Consider the following 23,096-nt stretch of genomic DNA (forward strand, 5'->3'; position numbering starts at 1 on the left):
AGTTCCTGGTTCTATCAGGTTGAACTGGGAAAACATTCTTGTCTGGAACTGTGGCTAGTAACTGCCAGTCACTGTAGACAAGGTTGACCAAGGTGGTCAAATGGTCTGACTCAGGAGAAGGCTGCTTTATGTATATTCATATGAAACATACAGACTGATCTCAAACATTGATCAGGCTCTGTTTGAATTCTTGTGGCTTTTTAAAAATTTAGTGATGAAGAGGGACTCATCCCACAATCTTCCAAATCTGGCAGGATGTTTTCACATGGCATGTGTTCATAGATAAATAAACATCCAAATGAGAGCTCCATAAATGAATTGTAGCTAAGAGACACACCAGAAAGTTCTCTGAAGAAGATCGGGGAGCTACTCCAACTCAGGTCCAGAATAGGCTTAAATAGCTACGGCAATGGCCGCCCATCAGTTCAAAACAACTTGCCTTTGCTTCTCTCATACATAGGCAGATTAGTCCATTGTTGGAGACCTCTGCTTCCTCTCTCATCTTGAAAGCAAAACTAGAGAAAGGTTGTTTGCTGCCACAGTTTACCAGGGTAATTAATTAGGTCAGTGTGTTTCTAGGAAAAGATTGTTGCAACACCATATTAACATACCATATCTGATACAGGATGTCTGTCTGTGGTGGTAATTCTACAGTAGAAAGTTCCAGTACAGCTTTATTGAGTTGGGCCAGGGCAGCTTCTCGGTCTTCTTCCACAGGAATTTCCAGCACAGTCTATTGGGACAGAAATCAAACTGAGAACAGGCTTCAGCCTTTCACACATTTCTTCCTCCTATCTTCCCACTTCCCTTACCCTTGGGGAGATATACATGAGATTTGCATGTATTAAACATGAGTTTAATCTCTCCTACTGAACCCACACAGATCTCCACACTCATGTCTTAAAGGTGATGGGTGTAAACATAATGTTTAAAGGTTCTGAGTTCCCAATATGGATGTGATGGAAAAACAATTCTGGAAGCACTTTGCAAATAATCCACCACTGACAATGAAAAGACATGCTCCTCTTCCACAGTTATGCATGAAAACAACCTATGAGTGTTTGTGTGCATGATTTTGAGTGCCTTGCAGAGCAATCCTAGGCATATCTACTCAAAAATTAGCCCCACTGTATTCAATGGGGCTTACTCTCAGGAAAGCCTTGCTTTTAGGTCATGGTCTTCTCATCCCACTGTTGTCAGATATAGCAGCTTTCAGATACACAGATAAGAGGATGGGTTGTGCAAGGAAGAGTCTAAGGTTGGGAGAAATAAGAAACACTGGGCACACAAGCACCTGCTTAAAGTCTGCAATGGAAAGATTCCACTCCACCCGGTTCATGTCCTCCAGTTCTGCCCCAGTTTCATTCAAGGGGCCCAACGTTTCCCCCACCAGGGACTTCTTTCCTGCTGAAGAGCTGCTCTTACGGCTCTCTGCGGCCTCCACAAGACCCTTATGTGGTGACTCTGCAGCACTCTTTGGAGCGGAGGATTCTTCTGCACTAAGACTCTTCAACCGTCCCTCGAATACATACAAAGTTGGAGGCGGATTCACAAGTTTGTTCCACAGATCATGGAGCCCCTGTACCACCTGGTGCTGGTAATGTAACTGCAATGAGAAGAGGCAACAAAACAAGAATTTCATACATAGGGACACTCGAGAAATAAACATGTTTGAACAGATTCAGATAGATTCATAAAATAATAATGCTCTCTATGATGGAGGCTGGATTTTTTATATATCCTGATGCTCCAGATATATATAGTGCTGGCCCACCCATGAGGCCTACTGAAGCAGCTGCTTTGAATGGCAGGCTGGGGCAGGCAGTGGACTGCCAGGGGTACCTTGCATTCTGCACCTGTCTGCCATCTCCCCAGGCCTGCCATGCATCCAGTTGCTCCATCCTGCACTTTGATCCTTCTCACTGGGAATGAATGAGGACTAGAACAGTGATGACTCATTTCTTCCTCCAGCCCCACTGCCATGAGCAAGCAATCACAGCATGATGCTGCTATGATCCTGTTCTGACTGCGCTTCTTCCAGGGGAGTGATTGAAACAGGGTGGCTTCATTGCCACTACCTCCTTCTGTGCCTAACCGCTTCTTCAAACAGACCAGGCAGAGCATGCTGGGAGCAGAAGACGTCCTCCTTCCAGGCAGGAGAGGCAGCAGCATGGCAGAGGTGACAAGGGGGACAGGGTACTCTGGGATCTCTTTGCTGTTGCCCCCTCCTTACCGACCTCACCTTCTCTTCAAAACAGGCCAAGTGGACAGAGTGGTGGCAGTGGAGATAGGCTGGGGTGCACGCACATTGATATGTGTGAATTAAAAAAAAGAAGGGGTGGAAATTTGGGGTGCTGCTTTGGGGTCTAGCTTGTCAATATAAATAAATTTTATCATGAGACCGTGCTGGATTAGACGCCTTCCAGGAAAGAGCCACTGTTGCCAGGACAGTTTTTACTCCCATGCCACATCTGCCTTTAACATTTAACAATAAATTAGGAAGGCCCAGCTTCCGAACCAACTTCTCAAATGGCTTGCCCCAATTTGCCAATGACTTTAAGCCCCATTCCCCAAATTTCTTTGACCAAGAACCCCAAAGTCAAGTCTGCCTCTAAAACTTCTTTTGAGAGAGGAAGGATTTTTCCAATAGACTCACAATGGACTCACAATGTATCAGGGCAAAATGTTCTCTGTCATTGTTACAATGCAATTTTAAGAGACCGTAATTTGTACAGTGCAATCCTAAACATACATACTAGGGACTAAGTCAAATTGAGCGCAATAGTTATATTTAATTTATCAATATTTTGATTTATAACTATTGATTTATATTTATCTTGCAGTTGCCAGTATTGTGATCCTTTTATCTTTGTGCGTTTACCAATAAAAATATTGTTTCTGGTTTAAGTGCTCTAGTCTATATCATTTCTGCATAATTGATAATAACCTCATGTGCCTGGATGCTCAAGTAATGTTACTGGTTTGAAAAGGTACGGATATACCTTGTATATGTCTTGCTAAGGAATCCCTCCAGTTGCAGCAGAAACAGCCCAAAAGTGTCTCGTGGTACACTGAAGATGTCCCCACTTATTGTTGCATGGCCTTTCATAGGCCAAGGTTCCTGTAAAGCATTTCGAATCTGCAGCTGGCTCAAAATGCTAGAGACTGCATGCAGGATCATGCAATTCCCCTTCTCTTGACCTGGTTCCTTCTACTTATGGGCCCCATTCAAAGGGCTGATATGGCCTTAAATGTCTGATACGGTTTACACCCACAGCATCTCTGGGACCACCCAGATGAACCTTTCCACATTTTGAGATCTTTAGTTGGAGTCCTGCTTTATGTCCAGGCAGCTAGAAAGGTGCAACCGACAGGGACCCACGGCAGGTTATTTTCGGTCATGACTTTCCAATTGTGGAACAGTCCTCCCTGCTCAGTACGGCCTCTGTGCTTCCTGCTTCTACTGGTGCACGTTTTTGTTTTTTATTTTGTTACAGTGTTTGTTTTACTACTATTGATTTGGTCTTATTCTTTTAATAGTATGTTGCTTTGGTTGTATTGTGGAAAAACAGAATATAAATCTTCTAAAATAATTAAATATGTCCTCAAACACTGTGTAAAATAGAAAATGAGGCAACTATTATTAAAAAATAATTGCTTTGAGAAATAACTGCACATAGCCAGGACTGGACATCACAGTGTACCATGGAACTTTCCCAGGCACAGTCAAATGACATTTTCTGACTTTCTTGTCTTCCAGCTTTCACTTTCCGAAATACTGGGTTGGAGATGCAGAAACTCTTTTACTGATATCACATTTTTATACCACCCTTCCTCCAAGGATCTCAGGGCAGTGCAGATAGTTCCTTCTCTTCTTTAGTCCTCACAACAAACCTTTGAGGTAGATGAGGCTGAGAGATAGTGACTGGCCCAAAGTCACCCAGGAACCTTCCTGGCTAAGCAGGGATTTGAACCTGGATCTTCCAGGTCTAAATTCAACAACACAACCACTACACTATCCTGGCTTTGAAATGCATGAAGCATCAGATAACAATAAAGAAGGCTGCCAGTGGTCAGATGGCCAGACTGTAAACCTGGTGGTTTCTGAGAACGTTCCCATAGCCCCTAGTCCTGGTTCCTGCCATCTCAGCTCAGCAGGGTCTTTTTCACTCCCAGGAGGAAGCCCCACCTCTGGATTCCTCCTGTGGAAGATTTCCTCCTCTGTGATGTACTCATCAAGAGGAGACGGTAGTCGTCGTGGTGTACGAATTCGATCAAGCAGGTTCTTCAGATTTTCTTCCACTATGACAGCAACTTCCTGGTCATCTAGCTCTTTCTAAAATTCCAGGGAAACCACATGTGAGATTCAGTTTACATTTCACTTAAAAATCATCCCCAAATCCAGAACACCTACAAAGATACACACATACTCACACATATATATTCAATGAAACAAACAAACAAACAAACAGTATGACAAATGAGCAGATTCTGGATCCTTGACTTGACAAACACTAAACAGTAATATTATCCAAATAAGTGATTGAACAAACAGAGAACATATATAGACAAAGAGCCCAATTCTATTCTCCCCTCCCCCACCACTGATGCAGAAGCATTGCATCCTGCAGGGGTGGTGGTTGCGGAGATCTTCTCTGGGTAAGGCAATAACTGCTTCCTTACCCATGGGTAAGCCTTCAGAGAGCAGGGAAGGGGGATCTACTCAGAACCATGCTAGCTAAATAGTTTGTGCAAGTCCACATGGACCTGTGCAGTCGGATCGGGTCTGGGAAAGGCTTTAGGATTCTGTGGCCACAGCTGCTGTCAAACCCAGTCCCTACCTAGACCCAATCCACCCATCCACCACCCATGTAGCTACTCCATTCCGCCTTCCCTTGCCCTGTTCCACCTTCTCCCCACCCCCCACTATCTTACCTGGATTGGTGGGTAGCTCCTGATCACTGCCAGCATGCCTTTTATGACTGGCGCTGACTGCTTTTTGGCAGTCAGCGCCAGCAGCACTATAACACTGGCTGAAGTAGGTAGGATTGGGCCAAAAAAATAGAACACTGAAATCAGAATTACTTTGTTTACACTGCAATCCTATGCATGTCTATTTAGAAGTAATTTCCCATTGAATTCAGTGGGGCTTACTCCCATGTAGGTGTTTATAGGATTGTAACCTTAGGCAGACATGATATACTGCAATATTATATTATCTCCCCTTCTTGAAGAAAAAAAAAAACCCTCACGGTACAGATATCAATAGCTGCAGAAGCATTCACCAAAGCAACCCAATGGGCTTTTGAGATTTGCTAAAATAATTGTACTAGAAAGCAATGAGGGAGGTGGGGTTCTCTCCCAAAATCTGGGATATCCCATAGCCAAACAAACACGGCTTGCCTTGATTCATTTGTTCTCTTTTTCACATGATGAGGAACAGCAGAAGAATAAGGGAGAAGTGTACCTGCTCCTCCCCCCCCCCCGCCCCATAAAATGCCTGGGACAATATATGGTCCTAATAGCCCAATCCAATCCTTGAGATATGCCACTGCAATGACAGCCCTGCAGGTGTAGAAGTCCACTTGCCAAGAGAAGCTTCATGGGTGCCAGGGCAATGCAAGAAAAAAACATCACTGAGCTCAGATGTCACGTGGACACTAGAGCAACTCCACTGGCAGACAGGTCAAATGGGAAGGACATTGGGGTGTGACGTGGGAGGGACAAGGGGGAGTTGATGCACACCTTCAGATGGCAGACACACATCCAAACACTGGAAAAATGCTACACCAAAAACAGAGCTGGTGTAGGCAAGAGTCACCCCACAGGGAGTAGCAGGGAAGGGGAAAACAGCAAAAGATTGAACCCACCCACTTTCTTACAACGGAGCATAGGACACCGACTACATTTGGCAGCCAATCACAGCACACCAGCCCCCTTATATAAGCCCCTGCCAGGAAGGCTATAGCTCAGAAGATCAGAAGTGTGGCATGGAGCTATATTTCTCTGGTCCCTCAGGAGAAGTGAACTCACTTGATGATGGGAACCATAGTGAGAAGACACTTGGCACACAAAGGAAGCACTTTGCACAAGCAACTTCTTATCCATCACAACATGTATGGCAAGATATTTGGTTAACTCTTAATAAGAATTTTTATTGCAGGGCTTTTGCATGGGCTTTTGCTCTGCCCCAGGAGGACTCCACACACAACCAACTGGAACCTCTACTTCACCATCCCAACAGGGGAGGCAAGTGCAGACACACTTCACACAGGTAAGCAAACAGTATAAGCAAATGGAAATAACACATTGGTCCTGCATCTCCCTCTCATGTTTCCCGCCCCCTTCTGACCCTTCAGGATTATCACCTATGGGCGCAATCCTAACCAACTTTCCAGCACTGGCATAGCTGTGCCAATGGGGCATGTGCTGCATCCTGCAGTTGGGGGGCAGTCACGGAGACCTCCTCAAGATAAAGCAATGTTTGTTCCCTTACCTGGGAGTTGCATTGCTCTTATCTTGGTGCTGGAAAATTGGTTAGGATTGCGCCCTATGTCTCTGCTGTCAACTGTGTTGCATAACCACCCTTTGCAACAGCTAAGAGTAGGAATATCTGTTCCCATTTTGTGAATGCCAAGGACTCCAACCATTGGTACTGCTGGCCCAACAGTCCTGTGAATCCTTTCTGTTTTTCAGAACTGCACCATTGACACAGGGAGCTGAATAGTGTAGACCTCCACTGTAACCCCCTCCAGGAGTGGGAAAGGCAATATTCCAAGTCACCATGGCCTTGACCCCAAAAGGGCATAGCTGCAACTACACTCTGGTGGCCACTCTCCCTCACAAACACCAAGTGTACATCTCAAGCCAGAGAACAAGTGTGGCCGGTGCTGTTGTCAAGTCCTCTTTCTCTGTGTTTCCTCCATGATCCCCACAGGAAGCTTTCCCACAGGTCAACATATCTAACACTGTTCTTCCGATCTCATGGTAAGTACAGCACAGAAAAAGTTGAAGATAAGCCAATCTTACTTCTTTACCCCTTCATGAAAGCATGGATGCAGCATCTATCTATCTGATTGTATGCACAGTACAAGGGTCAAGTCCAGACTCCTGAATATCTCTACAGAAACATCCAGTGGCCCTATTCTGTTAATACGATGAACATGATAGGGAGAATGTTTTCATGAGCAGCAAAATGTTTGTTGCTGTAAAACTGGGACATTTGTAGGGGATGATTAAAATTGCACAGCTACAGAAACATCCTTGGTTGTATGTCACCTCTTAATGTTGCACTGAGCATCAAAGTCAGAGCCCCTTCCCCCTGAAGTTACCTGAAGTTCCTCTCTGAGCCCAGCAGATATGTCTTCGTACACAGCAACTCCCCACAGGGTCACCTGCAACACAGCCCCTCCTAACAACACTGGCTGAGTACCGAATTCCCAGGATTCACTGAAGATTCCCGCATTCATTGCTTTGAAGATGAAGGAAAACTTCTTGGTTTCTCCAGGCAGGATAATTCCTAGGAAGAGCAAGAAGGAACATGTCAAGAAATAAAGTCTTGCAGGCTCCCCAACTTTATGGTTGTATTTACTAACTTTAATTTATAGCCTCTGCATTGTGAGGCATTACACACATTTCAGCAGCATCTTTTTAGCAGACTGTATAAGCCTGACTTTTGAAAGACACATCCAGCTGACTTGAGACATTTGATGAGAACCATTTGGTCAAAACATATAATAAGATTGATAACTTTTTGAAATGTGACCAGAGCACTCTTTTGTCTGGACAACAGAACTGTGATATGTGACTTGAAAGAACCAATTCCTTCTCCCCCCAATTCTGTGGGGGGGGGGGGAAACTCCCACAAAGTTTTTTTTCAGGAGAACTAACATATCTGGCATATCCGGTAGGGCACAATGACCAAGTTTGCACATAATCTGGGAAATGCTTTCTTCAAATATGACCCCAAGGAGATCCTCTTTCCTTTGTATATTTGTTGTTTATAGGAGGCCATCAAAATTAACCTTAAAAAAATCAAAAAAGTATCACCCACCTGATTTGGTGTTAAAGTAAAAATTTGGAAACCTTCTCTTCTTTCTTTCCTCAAAGGTAAAATGCTGAGGTCGCCTTCGCCAGTCGTACCAGATAGCAGCTGTGCCATCATTGCTGATGGTGAGATGGGACTCAGCTTTCTCACCTACCAAGATTTCGAAGGTGATACGGGTGGTAATGCCAACTTCACCCTACAGCAGTGAACACAGATAAAAAAAATCAAATGGCAAAATTTAGCTTTGTTGTGACCAGGGCCAAAAGTCAGTGCTTGCTTTCATTACGCCTCTTTTGTCAAACTAACAGCCATCCTCCATAACTCCCCATGTGGCAATGCAACAGTGCCAGTACAGCTACTGCTGTATCCCACAGAGGAGTTTCAGCCTCTGGAGGCCTCCTTAAGGTAAGAGAACATTTGTTCCCTTGCCCTGGAGTAAGCCCAAGGTACAGTCATGGGTCCACTCAGATCTGTGTCAGTTCTATAGCTAGCTCAAGTTCGAGTTGATCCATGCAGGCAGACTAGGCCAAGGAATATTAAAGGGTTAAGCTTCAGGGGGCACAGCTGCCACTGAACCCGCCCCCCCCTCCAGAGCCCAATCCATCCTCCTCCCCATCCCTTCTGCTTCCCATTTTGCCCAACCCTACCCTCCCTCTGCCCTGTTCCACTTCCTGCACGGCCTTACCTGCTCCAGCGGGTGTCCCTCGTCCACTGGAGCATGTACCTTGCTGCTCACCACTTGCGGCAGTGGCCAGGCTGTGTGTGCTGGCATAGTCGCCTTTGTGACTGCCATAATGCACGTTTTGCTGGCTGAACACGAGTTCCACCAGCATAATGGCTAAGTAGGGTTGGGTCACTAAACCCAGAACTTTAAAAGATATCAGAGTACTGGAACCTTTGTTTCTGAAGCTCTCCAATGTACAAAGAAGCAACTCGCCTGTTCCTGCTGCCAAGAAGACATGGTTTGTCATCTCATTAGACAATACTATATGGCCACACTGCAAAGGTACAGTTCACTTTCAAAAACTCAGCTTACTTCATGAGAAGTATCAAGCCAGCGAGCTGGTTCTCCACAAAACCTCATAGATGGACCTAACACTGGTTCCAAAAATACGTCTGGATAGTCTTCTAATGGGCTCCTAGCAAACAAAGCAAAAATAAGGACTATTTAAGTAGGATTATCATCAGGCTTAGAGGGAATTGACAGGCATTAGCCCATGTTTGTTTCTGACAATTTTGTGTCTCAAGACCTAACCCACTGAACATTCAATAAAAGTGAAAGTTCTCTTGGGAAAGGATCATTGCATGTCGGTTACTGGTATAGGTGAATAAGAATCGGAAAGACAGAAAGGAATGTTCACAGAGGACTAGAAGTTCATAGCTTCAAGATGCTGCCTCAGCAAATACAAGGTCCTAACCTCACATTTTACAAGATTATAGAAAAGGGGGTGATCTTCTGGCATGTGGAAGGGACAATAAACTGTTCCTGTGTCGCACTGACTGCTCCCAGCAAATCTTCTTCACCAGACTATTTTCCCCCCAGCTGGGTTCATTTCCATAATTATAGATGTGGCATTGATGGAAATTGCAAAGGATAATTAGAGAGGGGGCAATTATGCATCCCCTTCCATTCACCAGTTTTACATGTAAATCTCTATCCACCCTGCCCCGCCTCAGCATTAGAAGGGAAACGTAGTCGGAAATTGCAAGTTTCCCTCATAATCTTGCTTGGTCCAGAATCAGATGCTGCCACATTGCTTACTTGCTTTCTTCTTGTTCAAGAGATTCCTTATCTTCATCACAGGGTGTAAAATTCTGTGTTGAAACACTGACGAAAGGCTGGTTTTTACTTATGACTTCCAGGCCATCCAGGTCCTTTACTCAAAGGAAAAAAGAAATAGTACTGTTTCTTTTTCTTATCTTGTCACAAAGAAAGTCAAAATGGCTTCATGGAATTTACAATTTAGTCTTATCTGAGGCAGAATGAAAACTATAAGGGTCAAACTAGACATTATGCTATGTTAACTGGAGAAAAAGATTCCACTGGATTTCAATGGAAGCTTTGCTTCAATTAAGTATTGTGCCAGTGGCAATCCTGGCCTTGTTGCTGCCTGGGGCCACGGCCACCCCCCACCCCACCCCACCCCCCCCGTGGCTGGGCTGCTGTCCCCCTCCACCGGTCCCACCTGCTGCCTCCCTTCTGGAGGCCTTTGGAGGGCTAGAGAGGCTGCACACAGCCTCCCCAACCCTCCAAAGGCCTTGTAAGGCCCCTGGAGGGCTGAAAAACATCGCTTCCGGTTTCACAGGAAAAACTGAAGTTATTATTTCACCCTTAGAAGGCCTTCTGACTGCTGGGGAACTATGAAACCAAAAGTGATGCTTTTTGGCCCTCCAAGGGCCTTACAAGGCCTTCAGAGGGTTGGGGAGGACACGCATAGCCTCTCCAGCGCTCCGAAGGCCTCAGGAAGGGAGGTAGTGGATGGGACCATGGGATCATGGCAAGAAGGTGCCAATGCCCCCCCCAGATGTGCCGCCCGGGGTCAAGTGACCCTCTGGACCCCCCACTAGGTACACCACTGCATTGTGCAGGGGGCATAATTAGGATTGGAACTGTAGCAGTCCTAAAATCTCCCTACCCCAACCACGCATTCACTCAGTTTTGGGCCCTGTGTATGTGATTTACAAAAAAAACAAAAAAAGAGCACATTATGCATTCCATGAAGTGTCTAGTTTCACCCTAAGAGTTATGTTTTTGCTTCACGTAAGCAGACTTGGAGAGAATAGCCCCATACCGGATGATAAAAATCCAGCTGTTCCAAGATCTCTTTTAACTCCTTCCGTCGCTGCTTCAGGAATAGACTCTTCTCCCAAGGGCGATATTTTGTAGCTTTGGTGCCTGTAGAAATGACCCAATGTGGCCACATATTTACAAACCAACAGGTCTAGGAACTTTACTCACCTGCTAAGTTTTGATGCTCCACAATGGCAATTGTGTAACCCTGTTAGCTCTAGTAGAGTTCTACTTATCTAAGTCCATCTTAACAGTAGTCCCAGCCACTAAGCAACTTAGGGTACAAGCCTAACCAGTTCTACTCAGAAGTAAGTCCTATTTTGTTCAATGGGGCTTACTCTCAGGAAAGCGTGGTTAGGATTGCAGCCTAAGATTTTGAAAAAAAAATTGTCTCAACATTTCAGGATTTTTCCCCAACCTCTCCGATTGCTCTGAAGAATTTAAGATTACCAGAAACGGAGATGAGAATTCAGATACGGTGGTACCTAGTAAAAAGCTTTGGTAATTTTCTTCTGTGAAAAGACACAGTGGTCAGACTTTGCATTCTGGCTCAGGGTGTAACTGACAGATCTTTCCCACACTTTGCTCCCAGGTCAAACTGGTTGATGACCCTGGGTGGCTTGTGATTTGTCTTCCCCTTAAACATACAGGAGGAACTTGTTTAAGTCATTTGGTACGACTTCTGACTGAATATTTATTTGTTCTGGAGGCACCTTTGACATAATCCTCCTTGGAACATTTTGTTCTATGTTTGTAGCATGCTATTTTGTATGCCTGGTTACACTGGATATAGAAGAGTCTAACTTAATGTACATAGTTGGTCTACCCTACATGTTACAATTCAACAATCACATTAGTCCTCTGAGTGCCCCAAAACGAGCAATGCTGTACTCTGACGCCTTGCCATAAAAACCCTCTCCTGCCTTGAAGCAGGGCAGAACAAGACACTTCAGGTAACAGAACATGGGATAGTTCTTGGAGGGAGCATGACAGCCCACCTCTCAGCCTTGCCATGGGTGGCCTGAAGAGGAAAGCAAGTGGAAGTGGTTCCATGTCTCTCCCTCTCCTTCCCTTTTCTATTAGAACCAGGGAGTGGTTTGAAAGAAAGAAGGAATTGGGAGTGAGGATTTAAAAAGAAAAAGGAGAATGAGGACAAATGGGGGGGGATAATCTGGTGCTCTACTACAAAGAGTAAAAGGTTATGGGTTGTCACTGCTCGACACCACCCACATGGGCCCTGATTGTACAAGCATCTTTGCAGCAATGTGTCACCTTTGCAGCAATGTACACCCAAGAGGAAATGCTTTCCTTTCTTCTACCTCATACCCACTTATGGAGTGTCTCATGCTTGTGATGCCTCACCCATCTCCAGGCAGATGCTGCGAGGTTTCCCAACACGAATTATTTCTTCTGGATAGCCGCGCTCCGTCATCCCCGGTGTCACCGTCAGACCAGTGAGTTCCTCTCCAATGTGCACAGGCTCGAGCCAGAATTCATTGCCTGCATTACCCTAGATTTGTGACACAGCGTAACAATTATGAAATAAACACAAGAAACACAAAGAAAACATGGAGTGAGAAGAAAAACTCTTTAAAAATTTTTTTTAAAAGCTCAGTTAAGCTTCCCCTCCTGAATGGTTTCCCTATCACGATGCATCGAAACACGTTTCTTAAAAAATAAAGAGCACATTTTGTTAATCTAAATCAGAGGGTTGTTTAATTTTTCCATTGTTTTAAAAAACCAATTATAGTAAGTGCTGCTTTAAAAAAAATTAATAACCTGGTTTAAAATGTAACCTGATTTTAATGTCAAAAGCCTACATTGGTAATCTCTTAAAATTGAATCAATTGCTCTTTAATACAGCTTGGTATCAGACCACAGGCTTTGCACGCAGAGAATCGCAGGCTCAGTCCTTGGCAACTCCAATTAAAAGGCTCTCAGGTTAATTTATTTTGCTGAGATTTATGTTACACCTATACAGGACGCAAACAGCTCCTACTGACATGTTCTCATTGTACTATGCAAAAATGATGACTCTCTCCCTGAATCGCCTCTGGTTTCTTCTCTTTCTGTCTCTCACTGCACTTGAAATGAGTGCAAAATGTTGATTGCTGTGTTTCATAAAATGACAATTTTCTAAGTTAAAAAGCAACAAAATTCATCACGGACAATAGGGCTGGAAAATAAATATATGCACAACTTTGGATAACTGCTGCTCATGCAAGGTATAAAGTATAAGGCAGCTTCAGACACTGACAGCACAATCCTATTCTTGGCTTCCACTGGTGCAGTGGCCACTGAGCTGGCCTAGAGTGTCACAAATGTGCTATAAAGCATGTTTCCAACTACTCTTGTGAAAGCAGTACTGGTGGAAAGGCCTGTGCTGGCCTGCCAGTGCTACATCCCCATGGATGGCCACTGGCACAAGTGAGTACCAAATGGCAGAGGCACTGGGGGGTGGAAGGATGGCAGAATGGAGGTGGGAATGGGGTGGGAGAGGACAGAAATGGTGGGTCCTGGCCCGGGGGTGGGTGGGGATGAAAGAGCAGGCTTCTGCCATAGCCTAACTCTCATCCCAAGCCTGAAAACCCTACATAGCACTGCTTGGATATGTGCCAGCAATTTAGCTGGTGCAGATCTGAGTAGTCCTGTTGGGCAGGCTGGTGTGTTACACTAGATAAGGGGAAAATATTTTTCCCCTTACTTCGAGTAGACCTCCAGGTTCCTCCTGACTGGTACTGGATTCAGCGTAGGTCACTCAGCCTTGCTGTGCCAATACAGGTTAGGACAGGGCTGTAAGTTAGGCATTACTGTGGGTTTCCTAATGGATCAATATCCTGGCTATGCACAAGGATACAGGAGACTCAAGAGCCTCAAGACTAAGCAAACAAAGATCTCTGGAATATCAGTCATTAGTCACTGACTGTACTGGAAGTCACTACAATTTAACTTCATGAACACTCCAAGAGAACCTCATTGAAGGGGATCATATGTACATAAGATATTGTAACAAAACAGCAAGTCACTCTTTTTCTAACTCACATTCCTCTCCCAGCAGATCACTTTTCCCATGAGATCCTGTCTCCTGTGAGACCCCTGCTACACAGTTAGAGTAATTTCTAATAATCAACATATTGTCCCAGCAAACCGCAGCCTGAGAGCAACTCCATATCCATTTCAGACCTTGAGCTGGAAAAACGATATATCTTGATATATAATGCTTCTTATACCAAATACCTAAAATCAAATAATGTTTTTCTTTTAAGTAGCTTCAGACTAAAAAATAATTCAGAATTCATTTCATTATATAACAGCCCAATCCTGAGCTGCCCGCAGCGCCCAAGCTCAGCGGCTCTGCAGAGGGCTACCGCCGAATCCTGCACTTCCCACACTACCACAGTAGGCTCTTCGGGAAAAGGGGACATCCGAGTAAGGGAAGCAGTCCTGCAATGGGGCTACTCTCTTTAGTGCCGACCAAAAGGTCGGCGCTAAAGTAAAGTTGCTCGTATAGAGCGCGCAGCCCTCCACGAGCACCCTGGATCCTGCAGAGCTCAGCTCCGCGGATCCGCCTCTTTCCCTTCCCTGACACGCCTCCCACCTCCCTGGAACGCCTCCCCCATGCCCCCGGCCAAGCCCCTGCATCCCGTTCCGCAGCCCGGCGGTCCAGAAGACTGCTGAGCTGCAGAACCCGGGTGACTGCCGTGCGCCAGCCCAGCTCCGCAAAAGTGCCTTATGGCATGTTTGCGACTGTGGTCTGTGGCACAGAGCCACAGACCACAGGATTGGACTCTAAGTCCTTAAGAGAATGTCTGTAACTATTGTAAATATACCTCTAGGAAGTAAAATTCACAAATAGATGAATTTTCTAAAGACAGTAGCAGTCTGAACAGCACTGTGATTACCTACTTTTTGTGGCACAAGTTTAGTAACAAATACAATGAATACTTGCTAAGTATTCCTAGCAATGGTCTGTATGTTTCAAGTTCAGCAGACCAACACTGCGGCAGTAATACAGGTGTGTGCAAAAGTCTTAATTATGCAGATATGGTATTTGTCACAAGTCTCATCAAAAGTAACCCTAAGTGAAATGGGGCCTAGAGCAAGTATCACCTTGCCAGAGTAGAGGGCAGGAAGACTTTGGTCAATGAGAGTACGTTCTTCCTGGATTCTCCTGTAATTGTCTGACAAGTTCATCAACAGCTGGCTTTCTGATTTCTGAACACATTCTAAAACCAAGCCAAAAAAACAAAACAGGGTTACAGCAGTGCACCTTTTGGTTTGATAATCCAAACCATGATGTCTAAAAAATGCACCTACTAACTGGGCTGAAGCAGTTCTGAAGTGGTGGTTCTCCTATATTAAGGACAGAAAGTAAGTGTCCCTCTTTGCCAGAGCATAGCATCGGTCATTTGGCTTTTTACTGGTCTGTTTTTCAGATTATGGTTCCTTTAGGGACACGGAGCCATCTTTTAATCCCTTTAGCTCCATAAACCACCATGAAAACTATTTTTTGTTACAAAGCAATATATAAATAATCATGATAATAATGCCCAGGAACTCAACCTAGCATAAACCATTCAAGTCTCCAAGTTCTGGCCAAACCTGCCCCAATCTTTCATCCAGCAAATTATATTCCAACACTGGTTGCACTGGACTAGATGCCATCAGCCATCTCTAACGCCAATGTATAAAAGTGTACTTGGAAAGACCCACAACACACTTGCTATAATGCTATATGTTTGGCCATCTTCACAAAGTACATCCACCAGTGCAGCAGTCCTGCCCCAATTTTATTCACCACACAGCCTTTTGTGTTGTTTCTTCCTGAGTGTCATATTGCGAAGCCAGTTCTGAAGGGCCCCATGCTGGGATGAAAGGGGCTGAGTTGTTTTCTTTCTTTCCTCATGTATCTCTCTGTACTTCCCCAAAAATGACACTACATTGGCCAGCTGTGGAACATCAGGGATCAGTCTTGCTATCTGAAAGAGAACATAAATCAGGTTCCTTTAGTCTGTGATACAGCAAAAACAGCCAAGAGAGTGTCTTTATGTGTGGACTGACTATGTATTGCATGATAGAGCTCCGAATAACCAGTTTATGAAGCCCTCACCACCACCACCACCAGGTTCTGTCACTAATTAGTGCTCCATTTTGTTAAACAAAAGTTAGTCTTTCATTAAGAAACACCAATTTTCCCTCATGCTTCACGTGTTTCAGACTGCTCCCCATCCCCTTTCCAAGACTACATTATGCTTCCCCTAAAATAAAGGGTAAAAAAATACTGATGAACCACGACCAAACCAAAATCATCATTCCTAATGATTTGACTACTCATTAACCCCATGCGCTTGTGAGTGGCATATACTTCCTTGCAGGTAATAGGAAGAAATGCCCAGAGCCCTCCCAAGAAGGGTGCAGGGCAATTCAGCCAGCATGTGTATGTGGGGGGCATTTTGGCCATATATTGGTCATGAAAGCACGGGATCCTGGGCAGAAGCCCCAGTTGCCCTATACAAAAGATGGCTCTGTCTACCACTAACTTTAGAAAATTATTTTAGAAATATTATTTAATTTAGAAAATTATGGCATAATGTTTTGAAAAGAGTGCTTATGATCAGCCCACAACAAGGAATGCCTATAGACAGCTAATCTATAGAGAACAGCGGAAGGAAGATAGACAACAGCATGACGTAAGACGAAAAACAGCATGAAGATGTGCCAAAAAGAAGTACTGCTGCAGGTCTCCTCCACAGAAATTTGGAGGATCATTTCTGGACCATGGAAAGTTCCCAGAACTGGACTGTGCAAGGGTATAAAGTTGCTACTTGTGATATTGTCCACTTTCCTGCTTCTGTTAATGCTGCCTGTACAATAACACCGAATCACACATTAAGCCTACCTGAACATGTCCTCTTGCTACGGCTTCTTGCTTAAATTCCTGGACAGTCCCTAAGATGCTGTGAGGAAGGACCTGTCCATGACTATCAAATATTGGTCCTTCTAGACCTGCGACAAAATATAGCATAGTATATCCAATGAACCATAGACTCAGGATACAGGAAAAAGTCAAGACATGCAGAAATTCCAAAAACCTTCTAGAAATTTCAGAAATCTAGCTCAGAAGAAGCTCTGGTATTTCAACCCTGGTATTGCAACCCAGACTAAATTATGAAAGGTAAAAGCGGGAGCTCACCATACCAGAATAATGCAGTGCTTTTTTTGAGTCATCTGAAGCAACAGGATAAGCAACCAGCAAATGTGCTTTCTTTCCAACCTCCTGGGGCCTGGATCTGCGAATGAGGTACTTCTTTGTTACAGTAGGTTTCTCTTCTTGAAGAAACCGTGCGGTATGGAGCTACCAAAACAGAATACACACCCAATGAAATCCTACAGAATGGTTGTACCTTCATTTTTCACATTCTCCTACCAACCTTGAAGAATTAGCTCAAGGTCAAATTAAGCTTTGCCTGTGCCCTTCTGCTTCCCTTTGAAGAAGATGTTGATGAATACAGCAAGCAAACAAACAAACAAACAAACAAACGCTATCTTATATTCAGGGATCTAGAAATCCACACAGCCACAAATCACAAATCACACCACTTAGAATCTTTCATGGACCCCCTGATGGTAAAACTAGATGCTACAAAAAATGTATAAAACCACAAAAATGCTTTGTGGTTGCTCTTTTCCTCATCAACTACATGGATCATGTTCATGGCATGAAGGGTGGGGGCTTCAACTCTACCCTTCCACCCCCATCATGGTCCTGATCCAGATCAGACTTCCTCATGGCTGCTATTTACACTGGATAAAAGTTCTCATCTGCACCAATAAGACCTTTGTTCCAGAGTAAAGAGCCATGACAACCCACAAGCACATACCTCCATCTGACTGCAACCTGAATGCTCATCTGAATGCTTGGGATCATTAGAAAAGTATTGAGAATAAAACTGCTAATAATATAATGCCATTGTACAAATCAATGGTAAGACCACACCTGGAGTATTGCATCCAGTTCTGGTCGTCACATCTCAAAAAGCTTTTGAAGTACTTGCGGTGTCATTGGTGAATTCTACATAACTGCTTGTTGTTTTAAGCTACATTCTTATTGTGTTGTTAGCTGCTTTCCACTGAAAAGTGGCATAAACATCTTTTAAAATATATAACCATTAGCTAGTCTATAAAAGGGCAGTCTATAAAAAGGACATAGTGGAAATGGAAATGATGCAAGAGAGTGACTAAAACGATTACTGGGCTGGGGAACCTTCCTTATGAGGGAAGGCTAGAGTGTTTGGGCCTCTTCAGCCTAGAAAAGAGGTGCCTGAGGGGAGACATGATTAGGACATACAAAATTATGCAGGGGATAGATAGAGTGGATAGAGGGATGCTCTTTACCCTCTCACACAACACCAGAACCAGGGGACATCCACTAAAATTGAGTGTTGGGAGAGTTAGGACAGATAAAAGAAAATATTTCTTTACTCAACGTGTGGTTTGTCTGTGGAACTCCTTGCCACAGGATGTGGTGATGGCGTCTGGCCTGGATGCCTTTAAAAGGGGATTGGACAAGTTTCTGGAGGAAAAATCCATTACGGGTTACAAGCCATGATGTGTATGTGCAACCTCCTGATTTTTGAAATGGGCTATGTCAGAATGCCAGATGCAAGGGAGGGCACCAAGATGAGGTCTCTTGTTATCTGGTGTGCTCCCTGGGGCATTTAGTGGGCCGCTGTGAGATACAGGAAGCTGGATAAGATGGGCCTCTGGCCTGATCCAGCGGGGCTGTTCTTATATAACCTACAAGGAATCAGGGATGTGCCAAGATTGCATCAATGTCTTGTGTGATCTTTTATACCCACCTTTTCCAGCTCTTCCAACTTAATGGCCAAAGCTTGGATTTCATCTCCCTGCAGTACATAGCTCACAGGCTCTGGCTCTTCCTGAACTGGTGAGGAAGGCTGCTCAAAAGCTTTTGCTCTTCTCTTATCTGAAACAGAAGCAGAAAACAACTTCATTTTCAAGAAACATGGTTGTAGCATGCAAAAATTCTATACTGAAATATGCTATCTTCCTTCCCTCCCCCTACACATGTTTTAAATATCTGCTTATAAAACATTCTGGTCCCCATTCAGATATCGTTACATGCAACAACACATTCGCAACACAAGGCAATGTTTGGACACTCTTTCCTTCTACACTGAATATCAACATGGATAAAAGTGCACACCCTTCTCCACACCTTGCAGAACAAACTGTGGCCACACTGGATATCATGAACACCAAAACACAGGTGTACATCTCCATTTAGTTTGCACAGGCAGTTCTCAATCTAGGAAGGGAATCTGCATGTAAGAACAGCTTCCCAGCACTGATTCCTTTCCAGAATCAAGACCTCCATTTGTACCATTTAGCTCGTATCAATAACTAACAGCCCAATCCTATGCATGTCTACCAGAAGTAAGTCCCATTAGAATCAATGGGGCTTACTCCCAGGAAAGTGTGGATAGGATTGGGCTGTCAAACAATGGTGGCATTACCAGGGGTGTGTGGGCTGCACCAGGTAATGCGCACGGGGGGGGGGGGTGCGCGACACTAGTAATTGCCAAAAAATTTTTAAAACTTGGTATTTTTCAATAATACCATCATGTCATATAACATTGGATGCAGAATTTCACGTAGAATGCAATGGAACAAACTGCATTGAAATATCTCTATTCTATCAAAAGTTATAGCCAAAAATCCAGCAGGGGCAGTGTGATGGTACAGCACCATGCCCACTGCCCACAGCGTTGCCCCGTCCACTGCATGGGAGGAGGTCCATCACAGGGGTGATGAGCTGGCTGCCTGCACCAGGTGGTGCAAACCTTAGCGACTCCACTGATGGGGAAAAATAACTACCCCAACAAGCTCCTCTATGATATGGCCAGCATGACAGGGTTGTTGTTTTTTTTTTAATCCTTAATTTGGTTAAACTGATACACATCACATTCCATGACTAATGCTGCACTTCTGTACTTGCTCAAAGTAAATCTTATACATTATTAAACCAGACTAAATGGAATTTGCACACTGTCCTCTTGCTGGCCACTCTCCCACCCATCTTCCATTACACTGCCCATCAAAGACATTTTTTGTTCTGGTGCTTTGGAAGTTAGACCTATTCTTGGGTATATTTGAGATGCTGATTCCAAAAATGGCACTGGTTTAGTTGTAACAGCTCTAGTTATACACTCATAAAATAACAATATACAATTATATTTCTGCACATCCGCATATAAGGTGGTGTAATGGAAGATCAGAAGATCATCAGGTGGATGCTGTGGTGTTGACAGTGATTCCATGTTTTGACAGCTGTTTGACAGCTCTGGGAAGGGCAGGGCTGGCTCCACAGCTGTAATCAATCAAGGCCAATGGAGACCTGGTTGGACACCTGAGCTTCATTTAACCTTGATGGGACTTTGAATGAGCTAAGGAGGTAGTTCAAAGCTGAGCTGCATTTGCACTTAATGGGACACCAAGGATAAAAGGCAGCTTCAGCAGGACCAAAGGCTACCCTGACCCAGAGGGAGATGCTACCTGATCCAGAGACCGGAATTTGACATTGGACTGTGACCTGGCATATCATTTCTGGACTCTGATTTGGCACCTTGCATTGACTAACTGGCTTACCTGGACTTTGACCCTGGATTGTGACCTGGCATATTGACTTTGGACTGTGATTTGGCAATCTGCATTTATTGGACTGGGACTTGACTCTGACGCGTGCTTATTACCCGGGTGAGTTAGCAAAGGGAAACTAACCAGCCTTAAGCAGGCACGAGTGGGGAGGAGCTGTGACACAACAGGTGGCTATACCATATCTTCAAAACCAGAGCTGATAGGGCAAAACTGATGCCATTTTTTGAATCAGCACCCCAAATTTATCCAAGAATAGATCTAACTTTTAAGACACCAAAATGAGTATTGGGTGATGTTATCAGAGCTTCTAAAAACACACACACATTGTGCAGTTTGCACTGTTGTGCTTGTGCAACTGTATTTCAGTAGAAGTGTTGGCTTGCTGCACCATAAATCCAGAACCCAACTACTGCAGACCCTGGGCCTTGTCACACCATAAGACACTATCACTACTGTGCTGCAGGCAACAGGTCAGCAAGCCAATTCAGCACCACAACTGGGCACATTTGTACAGTATAGCATGCTTTTACACAGAGGGAGGATGGAGTTCTCTTTCAGCAGGAGTGGTGATGTCATCAGTGGGAGCACTCAGCTGCTACCTTTGAAACTTAAAGTTCTTACCCAGAGCCAGCCCAAGATCTCCAGAGGCCCAAGACCTCCTGATGCACTGATGTACCAGCCTCTATTCCTCCCAATCTACAATGCTCCAGTTCAGCACTCTCCTCCCCTCCACATTTCCTCTTTCTTCCTATTTCCTGCTTCCTTTTTCTAATCCACTGAAGGAAGGAGGATCAGTGCATGTAAGCAGGCAGAGAGGAGCACCTCCCTCCAATCTAATGCCTGAGGCAATCACTTCAGTTGGCCTCATGGATGGGCCAACTACCTGAAAAGAAGCATAAAGATCAGTAGAAGGCAAACTGAGAAATCCGCCTAGGGAGGCAATTTCTTTTATAAAGGCTGCCTGACAGATAAGCAGCTCATGTTACATTACTACAGTCCTCTGCAAATTTCCCTGGGAGTGAGTCCTGCTGAATACACAACATGACTTATAACTGGGTGAATATGCAGAGGTTAGCATTCTGATATAGCTTTTATATTTATCTGGGTGCTTTTTTAAACACTTGTTTTAAATTATTGTAACACCCCTGCAAGAGCTTGGGATGAAATGAACCACACCTTTAAAGGACACATAATGAATTTCAGAAGAAATGGCAGAGGTAGAAAATACTGTGACCTAATGAAAAAATTTAGATTACAAAGTCACAGTTGCACAAAGTAATAAAGCGGATTATTTATTTATTTATTTGCTGCACAGTCTTAGTGGGGAGTGGTTATGGGGGGGTCATCCTGAAAAGCCCCTGCATCCCAACATTTACTACCATGCTGCTGCTGGAGGTTGTATTAAAGCACAGTACACACTCAGCTGCTGGAATGTGAAGTCCACAAACAAGGGACTCTGAGTTTATGCAGAGTGCATCCACTACCCCATCACTGAGCAGTGCAGTCCACCAGCATGCACTAGGAGCTAAAAAAAAAATGCAGGTTCTGGGTCAAGAAAGGACAGTGATTCTTAATTAGGGAGCAACTAACCCTTGCAAGTGTCCAGCACCCCTCCCCCGCAGTGGTACATGCCCACTCCTCCTGGAGAAACCCTTTCCAGAGAGTACTCTCCAGATGCCATACCCTGGAGTATGCCCATTGATGGCTCGTACCGGGGGGCGTCTTGCTGTTGCGAGACTCCTTCTTCCCCGGCTTGATCATGCTGATCTGCGAGGGAGCTCCCCGCCGCGCGCCAGACTCCGCCCTCTCATCCCGCAGGAGCCACTGTGCGTCCGCAAACGAAGCGCGAGACACGGCGTCCCTGTTTCCACGGCAACCGCTACTCAGGCGGGCAGCCCTCCCACCGTGCCGGGAGCAACCAATCGCGGCCAAGGGCCCTGTGACGCTTCCAAGTCTTGCAACACCAGCTTTCGTGCAGCGCAAGTGGGCGTCTCTTTGCACGGGGTGGAGATGGCAATGGCTCATCAGTGCTTAGGAAGCTGTGAATACTCCGTCGCTTTCCAAGGCGCCACATAAGATTTCTGTTTATTTGTTTTTGGGGCTGCAATGGACTAAGGCTGCAGTTCTATCCACACCTGCCTGGGAGTAAGACCCAATGACTACAATGGGACTTAACTTCTGAGTAGACATGCATAGGATTGGGCTCTGAGGCTGCAATCCTATCCACGCTTACCTGCAAGTAAGACCCATTGACTAGAATGGGACTTAGTTCTGAATAGACATGAATAGAATTGGGCTCTAAGGCTGCAATCCTGTCCAAACTTACCTGGGGTAGGACCCATTGACTATAATAGGACTTACTTCTGAGTAGACATGCATAGGATTGGGCTCTGAGGCTGCAATCCTGTCCACACTTACCTAGGAGTAAGCCCCATTGACTAGAATGGAACTTCTCAGTAGAAATGCATAGGATTGGGTTCTAAGGCTGTAATCCTATCCATACTTACCTGGGAGTAAGATCCATTGACTATAATGGAACTTATAGTAGGGAATTCTGAGTCGGCATGCAGTCTGAATCTT

The 23,096-nt window shown here is 44.7% G+C and overlaps 1 protein-coding gene across 1 annotated transcript in view; it reads right to left on the minus strand.

Annotated features, from left to right (window-relative positions):
• The window catches only part of MYCBPAP (MYCBP associated protein), a 30,571-nt gene extending 8,294 nt beyond the window's left edge, over positions 1-22,277 (minus strand). Inside the window, exons 1-15 of the mRNA XM_066612869.1 lie at positions 22,229-22,277; positions 18,698-18,825; positions 17,037-17,193; positions 16,738-16,844; positions 15,637-15,817; positions 14,949-15,064; positions 12,201-12,348; positions 10,840-10,943; positions 9,810-9,922; positions 9,084-9,186; positions 8,054-8,243; positions 7,332-7,519; positions 4,190-4,336; positions 1,295-1,606; positions 612-733 (exon numbers count right to left, since the gene is read on the minus strand). Coding sequence (XP_066468966.1) covers positions 612-733; positions 1,295-1,606; positions 4,190-4,336; positions 7,332-7,519; positions 8,054-8,243; positions 9,084-9,186; positions 9,810-9,922; positions 10,840-10,943; positions 12,201-12,348; positions 14,949-15,064; positions 15,637-15,817; positions 16,738-16,844; positions 17,037-17,193; positions 18,698-18,825; positions 22,229-22,277 — 2,165 coding nt within the window. The remainder of the gene's footprint in view (positions 1-611; positions 734-1,294; positions 1,607-4,189; positions 4,337-7,331; positions 7,520-8,053; positions 8,244-9,083; positions 9,187-9,809; positions 9,923-10,839; positions 10,944-12,200; positions 12,349-14,948; positions 15,065-15,636; positions 15,818-16,737; positions 16,845-17,036; positions 17,194-18,697; positions 18,826-22,228) is intronic.
• Positions 22,278-23,096: the final 819 nt, after the last annotated feature.

The sequence above is a fragment of the Tiliqua scincoides genome, chromosome 2, assembly GCF_035046505.1.
Source record: "Tiliqua scincoides isolate rTilSci1 chromosome 2, rTilSci1.hap2, whole genome shotgun sequence".
NCBI classification, from domain to species: domain Eukaryota; kingdom Metazoa; phylum Chordata; class Lepidosauria; order Squamata; family Scincidae; genus Tiliqua; species Tiliqua scincoides.